At 33.4% G+C, this 10,425-nt stretch overlaps 2 protein-coding genes across 3 annotated transcripts; one reads left to right on the plus strand and one right to left on the minus strand.

The window, feature by feature from the left end:
• The first annotated feature begins 3,060 nt into the window (after nucleotides 1–3,060).
• Nucleotides 3,061–4,993, plus strand: LOC18053547 (CBS domain-containing protein CBSX5). The gene is made up of 2 exons (XM_006449250.2): nucleotides 3,061–3,735; nucleotides 3,848–4,993. The coding sequence occupies exons 1-2, from the start codon at nucleotides 3,362–3,364 to the stop codon at nucleotides 4,710–4,712; spliced, it is 1,239 nt and encodes a 412-aa protein (XP_006449313.1). The 5' UTR covers nucleotides 3,061–3,361; the 3' UTR covers nucleotides 4,713–4,993.
• Nucleotides 4,994–5,154: 161 nt separating this feature from the next.
• LOC18053545 lies at nucleotides 5,155–8,277 on the minus strand. Of its 2 annotated transcripts, XM_024190454.1 has the most exons (4): nucleotides 7,847–8,277; nucleotides 6,220–7,159; nucleotides 5,828–5,918; nucleotides 5,162–5,654 (listed from the first exon to the last, which is right to left on the minus strand). In XM_024190454.1, the coding sequence occupies exons 1-4, from the start codon at nucleotides 8,140–8,142 to the stop codon at nucleotides 5,461–5,463; spliced, it is 1,521 nt and encodes a 506-aa protein (XP_024046222.1). In that variant the 5' UTR covers nucleotides 8,143–8,277; the 3' UTR covers nucleotides 5,162–5,460. The 2 variants fall into 2 exon arrangements, with proteins under 2 accessions (XP_006449314.1, XP_024046222.1); XM_006449251.2 differs by having other exon boundaries at nucleotides 5,155–5,654; nucleotides 6,220–8,277.
• Nucleotides 8,278–10,425: the final 2,148 nt, after the last annotated feature.

Below are 10,425 nucleotides of genomic sequence, written 5' to 3' on the forward strand. Positions count from 1 at the left end.
AGTTTTTGTTTTGGGCTGCTTTTGGTTAACAAGCCCCCAAAATCTTTTATAGCACTTGTTTTGAATTTTATATCTTAAAATACCTCCCATTTTAATTTATAAAATACAAATTCAAACAAAAAAATTAATCATATTGCTAAAAAATTTCTGATATCCCTTTTAATTTTTTTATAAAATATATAAAAATCCTAAACGTTTTAATTATTTTATTCTTATTGTATCATTTAAATGTCCATAACTCAAAAATATTATAATTTTCTTTAAAAATTATTTTTAATTAACAATAATAAAAAAATATAAATATAAATTATGCAATGGGATGGATGTAAGATGTTTTACGTGAAATTTTTTAAGAAAATAGAAATCCATAAAATGACCCAAAATTTGATACGTTGTAAAAAATTACGAAAGAAATCATTCCGTATTGAAAAAATTTCTGGCACCACAAAATTAGAAAACAGCAACATCGTGAACCGTTCCACCCCCCCCCCGGCCCGGCCCCAACACCACCACCCAAAAAAAACAAAAAAGAATTGACTCTCTTAAGAAGCACAGTTGTATAAGAGTTAGAGTTAAACAATTAATAACTTCTCTGACATGATCGAGCAATGCATGTCTATTATTGATTAATAAAGGAGATATTATTAAATGCCAACAATTTTTCTTTTACATCAATTCATTATCAAAATTTTCTAATAACTACTTTTTATCATTTAATGTGTTGGCTATTGAAAAATCTTAATATGCTAAAAAGTAGTGAAGTTATTAGCACCCCTCTAAAATTCTCATCAAACACCAATTTTGCATTAATAAATATATCTTTACTTAGAATTACATAAATGGACAATTAGAGGTACGCTAAAACTCAGCTATTATCCTTGTACGCCATACTTATTGTAATAACAATGATAAAAGAATTTTTTTGTTAAATTCTATAAAACATGATAATAACAAAAAAATAATAATAATAACCGTAAGCATACATGCTGCTATATACTTGTTGTTTAAAATTATTTAGAATTTATCAAAAATAAACTAGTTAAAATTCAAAATAAAAAAAGAGGTTTAAATGTTTGGTCGAACGATATTTTAATTTTTTAAAAGAATTTATTGGGATTTAATTAGATTTATATATGTCCTTAGATGTAATTTTTTTAGAGATTAAATTATAAATACAAAAGACGAGATTTTTTTAAGGACAATTAGGGGTACCAATCGCTCTACAGTTAAAAAATTACTGAGATCACAAGAGTATTTAAAAAATTTCAAGCTAAAATTGTTTTCTTATTTTTTATTATTTTTTTAGACAACTGATTAAATAATATGAATATTTCAGTATTATAAAATTAAAATAACAGAAATAAATAAAATAAAATAAGGCAAACATAAAAATTCAGCAAAGAATTAAGAAAATAACTTTGACTTAAAATTGTTCATATACTCTTATTACTTTAGTAATTTTTTAATAATTAAAAGTTAAATGATAAAATATAATTCTCAAAATATTTTAATGATGAACTGATAGAAATTTTTTTTTTTAGTATTTAATAATATCCCTCAGGGAAAAAGAAAAAAAAAGTGTTGGTGACTAATTGATGATAAAACTCCAATCTTGGACGATTGCAAAGCAAGAACAATAAACGCAAACGGAATAGGTTGCAAATTGCTAGCGCTAAGTACGGGCGTTAGTAACGACAGTTTCTTGTACGGAGAGAACACAGACATGACAGTTGACAATCACTTGTTTGTCTCGACGTGAATAAAATACTCGCATATTAGAGACTAGAGCGGCCTTTATCAATCTAATAAATCCAAACGCAGACCAGCGGCGGACGGAGAAGCGAAATCGCGAACCTACACGTGTCCTTCGTCTGATGGTAACATGGCTGCATGGGCTCCTTGGTTGCACCGTCCATTACACTTTGATATTTCTTCTATTCGAGTACAAAATAATTAAAAAGGACCAATATGATTACGGAAGCGCTGACGCATATTAGAGGTGCTTTATTATCAGATGGCCCACTGAATACTGAATAGAATCATTAAAATTGAAAAAAAGAGAGAAGAAATTAAAAATAATGTCAGCGGTTGACAGACACACAATTTATAAATAATTGAATTAGATAACCGAATGTAAATAACTGAATTGATATAATCTTTAATAAAATTTTATTTATTGAAATATTTATAAATATGGATATGAAATATTATTTTTATTATGTGCATATAATAATTGACAATTAAAATAAATATTTTATATTATTAATTTTATTTTTATTTTGTTATCTCAATATAATTGATAATAAAATAATTTCTTAAATTTAATAATTTTATTTTCTAATTAATAAGTATAATTTTAGATTTTTTATAATATACATAAGGATATATAGGGAATTATATTAAATATAAAAGTAATTTTCAAAGTCAAAATTTTCAAAGTCACTCATTTCTTGAAAAATAAGAAAATTAAGAAAATAAAATTGCATTGAAAAAATCAAATAGATATTATTGAAAAAAAATCAGATTTTCAATCATATTGAAAAAATCTAAAATGATTAAAATCACATTACAAATAACTTATTAAGATTATTATTCAGTTCTCCTTAACTATAATAAATTGTTGGTCACTTTTGAAGAACAATCGCGTTCAAGCAAAATCTATCTTTTGGTTTAAAGTAAACTCAATGAATTATTTTGTGAGATATCTCCATCTGACAAGAGCTTTTTAAAGCTATAAACTCTTCTCTTATGCCATTTGCTTGGAACTACTAACTAGCCTAAAATAGGAGAAACTCAAGTTTAACGTTCAAGAAATAAAATTGTAATTGTTTCAAAGGGTTAAAATGTCTATAAGACACATATTTAATTTTTACCTTTATTCTTATTCCTATCATGTGATCACATAGATATACTAGTTTATTAAGGAAACTAGACGGTTATTTGTACTATATCACCCCACTAATATGTCCCCAAAATTTAATCAAGAAACAACCAATTAGCCAAATGTAGAAAATGCTTAAAAACTCCCATAAAATGAATCACTACGATAAGAGTCGACCAAAAATAAATAAATCCGACAAGAACCGCCAGCCTACCAACAACAGCAAAAACAACTATATAGTGAATGTTGCCCACATAAATGTTGGGACCCCAAAACGATCATAAATTGCATGGCTGTATACGCCAACCTGTGTGACTCTAAATGAATCAAAATTTTGGCCACCCTGTACCACTCTAAAGAGAATCGTAGATAATCTTTACTGCTTCCACAAAACAAGCTCAAGCTCTCCTCCTTCGAATCTATTCTTGAAGCTAAAATCTTCTATTTCTTGGTTTCTGTCTCTTGGTTTTTCTTTTGTGCATGGCAGTAAGATTGTTATCGGTAGGAGTGTCAGACCTATGCATTGGAAAGCCTGCGCTGAGATCGCTCTCGGTGAGTTCATCCACCGTTGCCGATGCTTTGTCGGCTCTCAAGAGACTTAACGAGAGTTATTTAAGCGTTTGGAGCTGTGATCATTCTGCCCGGAAAAGGAAAGCAGCCGCAGCCGATATTGATGATGATCATCAGGATTCAGCAGCTTGTAGATGTATTGGCAAAGTTTGCATGGTTGATATAATTAGCTTCTTGTGTAAAGAAGAGAATTTATGGAACCCGGAATCTGCCCTTCAGGCTCCTGTTTCTGTTCTTTTGCCGGAGGCTTCTGGGGTCGTCAGGCATTTGGAACCAAGTGCGAGGTTTGTAATTTAGAAGACTTCGTTTGCAAAGCAAAAGCTTTTGTTCCTTGTCCATAATATCTTGTGTTTCCTGCCTGTAAATCTAATCATTTACTGCATGATTGACTTTCAGCTTATTGGAGGCCGTAGACTTGTTACTGGGAGGCGTACAGAACCTTGTGATTCCACTTCCCGCAGGAACAAAGTTACAGCCGAAACCTTCCTTAAAATCGACCTTTCACAACGACAGTGAGTACTGCTGGCTAACCCAAGAAGACCTTATTCGTTACTTTCTCAACTGCATTGGACTGCTAAGCCCTACACCAAATCAACCAATCAACTCTCTCAACATTGTTGACGATGCCGGTATTTTTGCCATCCAGTATGATGAACCGGCGGCCTCTGCAATTCCCCTAATTGCTCAATCCCACATTAGCCAAACTTCGGTAGCCCTTGTTGATGAGGAGGGCAGATTAGTAGGTGATATATCACCTTTCTCATTTAATTCTTGCGATGAGAAGGTAGCAGCTGCCATGGTGACTCTCTCGGCTGGTGATCTGATGGCTTATATGGACTGTGGTAGGCCACCTAAAGACCTAGTAAGGTTGGTAAAGCAGAGGCTGGAAGAGAAAAGCATGGTGGGTTTCCTGGAGTTGATGGAAGATGACTTGGAAATTTCTTCAGGCTCGTGTTCCAATTCATCTTCATCAGACGATGAGTCCAGCACAGGCTCGGCACGAAGTGTTAGGTCCGGAGGATACTCCGCAAGAGTCGTGCACAGGTCAGAAGCAATTATATGCCATCCATGGAGCTCGTTGATGGCTGTGATTATGCAGGCACTAGCACGCCGTGTGAGTTATGTCTGGGTTGTTGAAGAGGACTGCACCTTGGTCGGGATTGTTACCTTTACTGGAATGTTGAGGGTTATCCGGGATCGTTTGAGGTCCATGGCAAAAGCTGAGAATCCGAATTTCTGTCCTGTATGGATTCAAGCTTAAAAGCAAAAATTGTCTAGGGCGGTGCGGTCACCCTGGTCAGTTTGACAGTTCTATTTGTTAAACACATTGAAAACCAAAGTGTTAAAAAAACATAGGAGTATTGCATACGTTGATTAATTGCTCGGTAAAAGTTTGTACACTATGATAAAGTGAACAATTGCTGTTCAAATTTGGGGTGTGGATTTGAACCCAGACTGTTTCAGATCTGAATAAATGGAAGTAGCAATACCATTAACCTAAATAAGATGTACATTGATCAATGAATGACGATGTTAACGGGGAAAACACAACATAGTTTATATTTCATACAACATACATCACAAAAGGCCAAAAATTTGTTGATGCCAATGTTAAAATGAGCAAATTGTGGTAATCATAGAGCAGCAAGTAAAAGACCAGAACAATCTACAGTTTCTGGCAAGGAAACACCTTGATTCAAATAAGCCTAAAGGGAGGAAGCAATGTGCCATGGGTAGATCAAATGAAGTAAAACACGTTTCATGTGCCAAAGAAAATGATTACTCATCTTCTTTCATTTATTATGAATTTATAAAATTTTCAAGTAAAAGACACAATAGATGGCAGGAAAACATCCACCATAGTTCCGCCACATTTATTGGAGTGCACAGGGTAAACAAGAACAATAAAGAATGAACAGAAAACATGGGTAGTATAACTGTAACAGAATACAAGAGGGAAATAACACGACAATTAACCACCAGACCAGATACTGTATTGTCAGGAACCACTAAAAGAAGTCACCATAGCTAAGTTCTGACATGCAAGACGACAACGCTTCTCTTACTTGGAGATTGTCAGAATTCATGTGAAGTGCATCTTCATATAGTCTTCTAGCCTGCTGCAGCAATTTCACCTTCTCTTTACTATTACTTGGCCTTAAGCGAGATCTTTGCTGCAACACCACAGCCCATCTGAACAGAGCTGTAACCCATAAATGTTTTAATGTCAACTGGAATTTCATACCTCAACAGTTATATTCATTCAAGATGTAAACAGGAATAAGATCTCGAAAGAAACTGATTGCACAACAATTATACTCATCATCTAGAAACTTTAGTACTTGTTTCTGATAGATAGAGAGAAATTAAGCATACCATCGGGTGCATAAATATTGCCTTTCGACATCATAGCATCAAACTTATCAATTGCAGCCAAGAATATTTTGTCAGCATCAAAAGCCATTTCCTGAAATTTGAAAGATTAGAATTGAGGTCAAATGTCTCTTAATACTTTCCAATCCACTCAAAGCAACTTTATATCAACCAAATTGTGAGATAGATGTTAAATTATCTTTTCAAATAAATGACAAAAATAGACCCTGCAATCTTTAAGGCTTTAAGCCGCTGAGTCCAGATTTGCTAGAAGCTCACTTGACAGACGCTAAAAGCAAATGAAAATTATGTGGGCTAAACTGAGTGCACTGAATGGAAGAAACTTCTATAGAGATGATATAAACAATCTGAGTACATTGGGTCGGGATGCTTACTGGTCCAATATCTGCAACTAGTTGCGCACGGAAGGAGAGTGCAAGACCCCAGTTATACAGGGCTCTCACATCATTCCCATCAATTGACAGAGCTGACCTATATTTTCTACCAGCCTTCACAAGGAGTTCTTCACACTGTTCACAAGCATCAACAAGAAGAGATGCAATTTTATCTTTATTCACAAACTGATAATCTAGCCCCTTGAGTATTCTTTTCTGTTTCTCAACAGATATGACATCGCCTTCCAAAAGGAGTCTTCTCAACTTGCGACTAAAATGTAGCTTTAGTTCTCCATGAACAAGATATGTGTTGCCCAATTGGCCCACAGCTAACAAACTCATGGGCTTCATGGCTATGGCTTGGGTGAGTAACCTGGCAGACTTATGCAATATCATCTCTGCACGCTCTCCATCCCAACCACTCCTCATACACTCTCTTGCTTGTTTCAGAAGATCATTAGCTTCCATGAGATACCTATCAAATATCACATCATCAGTAAATTTAGAAGACGAAGAGGAACTGATCTCACCCTCATGAGCACGCAAGTGATCAGTCAGATGGGAATCATCCTCAGGATTCACCTTGTTTTCTCTTAAGGTGGAACTGTAAATCCGATTCTCATCCTTCTCTCTGTAGTGAGAAGACCTAAAAGCTCCACTCGATTTTCTGAGTATGTGCTCTTGTACAAAGGAAGCTTCACTTTCCATATGGTTCCAACTAACTCTAAAACCTCCTGAGTCAAGCAAATTATCACCAGATTCCCGTGTTTCCCTTTCATTTGTATGACTCATATTTACAGAGTCACGGTGATTATTTGTGAATTGCAATCTTTTATTCTGGTAAGTATAATCATCGGTCTCCATAAATTCTTTGGCACCTGCACCCATCTCCCTCAAAGTCATTCTTTCATCCAGCAAATCCACCTTTATTCTTCTATCCCTGTTTTGATTCAAAGAAAAATTATTTAGAGAATCCCGAGAAAAATGCGAATTGCCAATGCCCTCATCATCAGAAAGAAACCTTTGCTCATCCCCAGGACTTGAATTATTTCCTTGACTTTGATCATTCTCATGCTTTATATTATCTTTAATTCTGTTAGGGTTTGAATTAACAACTTTTACTCCAGACAAACCCCCAATAAATTGCAACCAATCAAACCCAACATCCCCAATTTCTTTCCTCTTTTTACTTGATTTTTGGTTCCCGTGTAACACATTATTAGAATTCCCCAGGTTAACAACACAAGCCTCGACGGCATTTCTAGCATTTGAAGCTGATACATTTATTGATTCTACTACACTTAAAAAATTTTCTAAATCACTAACTGTAACTTTATTACAATCAATAGCTCTTCGTATATCACTTTTCAAGTTAATAACTTTACCTTCAAACCGTTCAAAAAAATCCAATAGATTCCTCAAGTTCTCACTATTAGGCCTAAAAATTTCCTCTTTCGATCTTCTTTTACTTGCACCTACTTTACTGAAGCTGCTACCCCGAACAAACCCAAATGAAAACCCAATTACAAAAACCAAAACTGTAGCTGGAAACACAATTATAGACGACACCCTGACCCTAGAAATGGAAAAGGCACATAGAAGCCCTAAAATAAACATAAAGACATACTTTCGATCATCAATTCCAATGGAAACTAAAAAATCACGCAGCGGAGTTGACTCAACCGAGTCACTGAGCCTCAAATCCTCCCACCCGCCATAACTCAATGATTCGGGCGATGTAACAGCTTTGATGGGAGATAAATTTAGGGTTTTGGGATCGCGAAACCATTTTGAGCGGGAAAAGGGAAGGAATGTTTTATTATTTTGAGAAAGTAATGGAAAATGGGTGAGAAAATTTGGAGGTGAAATAATCAATGGATTCGAGTAATTACCAATTGAGTTTACAAAAACTAAGGTTTTCATTTGGAAGTGAAACGTGATCGGAAGGTCGGTTTGTTTGTTCAGTTACATAGCAAGTGCAACAGCCAACAGGGGTTTCTCAGGTGTTACGTTTGTTCTCTGAAACAGTAACTTTGAACCACAAGGACATTTTCGTCAATTCGTATGATTGTCCTGGTATAGTCATCTCTGGGGTGGGCAAATCGGTTTTCGGTTTGGGTTTCAACTGTTCAGGTTGGAGAATTGAATCCAATCGGGTTGAAAATGCCAATCCAAACCGAATCAAACCGAACTGAATTCAGTTTGGGTTGGTAATTCGAATCGGATTGAGTTGATAATTCGGGTTAAAATTTTTGTTCGGGCTAATTCGGGTTAGTTTGGGTTAGAATAATTCGGGTTAGTTCGGGTTAGAATGTGTTGGAACAATTTAATCTAAAAATTCTAACAACAACCACTTAAAATCCAAAAATCTCAATTCCAAACATCCTTAACAACAAATATCAACTACAAATCATCCTTAATAACATTTCAACAATTTAAAAATCTCAATTCCAAACATTTCAAACATTCCAAACATCCTTAAGGAACAATTTAATCCAAAAATTATAACAACCACTTAAAATCCAAAACTCTCAATTCCAAACATCCTTAATAACAAATATCAACTACAAATCATCATTAATAACATTTCAACAATTTAAAACTCTCAATTCCAAATATTCCAAACATCCTTAAGGAACAATTTAATCTAAAAATTCTAACAATAACCACTTAAAATCCAAAAATCTCAATTCCAAACATCCTTAACAACAAATATCAACTACAAATCATCCTTAATAACATTTCAACAAGTCTTTTTAAAGTTAACAAAACATAAAACATGTAGTCAAGTACAATAAAGCTACAAAAATTACAAATCTAAAAATTAAAATGGCAAATGGCAAGCATGATTAAACATCTCCACATGACAAATAAGGTAAATAATACATCTCCAACACTATCAATACTCAATACAACATCTCCAAATTAGCAATAATTAACCACCACCATAGGGATTTTTTTGTTTAATGTATATATATTTTTAATTTTTAAAAGCTGAATTTTAAAAAAAAAAAAAAAAGCTTCAACCCGAATCCGTTCGGGTTTCACCGGTGAACCCGTCGGTTCAGGTTAACCCGATTCGAGCGCCCACCCCTAGTCATCTCTATTGATGCTTGGAGATTCACGTCTTCTCGCGCTCCAGACGACTGGACCCAACTAAAGCCTAAATATAATTTTTCTTACACTATTGGATCGAGGCTACGCCATTTGACACCCCCTCAATACTCCACATAAACCGCATATCTTATTGAAATTATCTTAATAACCAAATATGATTTGATTCGTTTCCAATTTTTTGAATGGAAATTAAATTAAATACTTAAGTTAATTATTTTTTTTATAAATACTTTACATCCACCCCATTTCATAATTTATATTTATATTCTAATAAAAATAATTTTCTTTAAAAAATTATAAGAGTTTATAGTTGTGAACTATAAAGTAAGAGGAAAATAATTTAAGATTTTAGAATTTAAATATATTTTATAAGTAAAATTTTGTATAAAAAAAGATGATTAATTTCATCACATAAATTAATATTTTATAAATAAAAGGGGTATTTTAAAAAATATATATATTGAGGATTATAGAGGGGTGTCAAAAGCTCCCTTCCTAACTACAGCTGGAAATGAGTCATTTGGATGTGTTCGCGTCGTATTAAATTTATGTTGACTTAAATACGATCCATTTAATAGTCGTGTCAAAATATTAAGACTCTAATTTAACACAAAAAATAAATAGATTACCTAATAACCAACTTAATAGTTATATATTTAATAAGATTTACATCAAATATTTATACTCTATTATATATATATATAGACACACACACAGTGTAGTCATTACACGTCCCCACAACCTTTTTTTTATCATTAGTTTATCGCATATGTAAATGTGATTATTTGAAAGGTTATTGTCTTCAAATTTTAATTTACCAAAATTCTTATTAAATTAGTGCAGTAGTTTAGTCTAGTGGCTGAACCTTCCCTTTCCTCTGGTTACGTAAGTAACCCTAATTTTTTCACAGAGTTGAGCTTAAATCCATTTCATTTTTTTCAAAAAGAAAAATTTATAAATTAGAAATCCATGTAAGAATTAATTCCTAATACCAAACATCTTAAATATGGATATACATGCGGCTGAAAGGGATGAAGAGGGATAAAAAGATATTATTGAAAATTGAAGACAGCACTGTTAGCAGTTAGC

Source organism: Citrus clementina, unplaced genomic scaffold (genome assembly GCF_000493195.1).
Source record: "Citrus clementina cultivar Clemenules unplaced genomic scaffold, Citrus_clementina_v1.0 scaffold_2, whole genome shotgun sequence".
In the NCBI taxonomy this organism is placed as follows: Eukaryota; Viridiplantae; Streptophyta; class Magnoliopsida; order Sapindales; family Rutaceae; genus Citrus; species Citrus x clementina.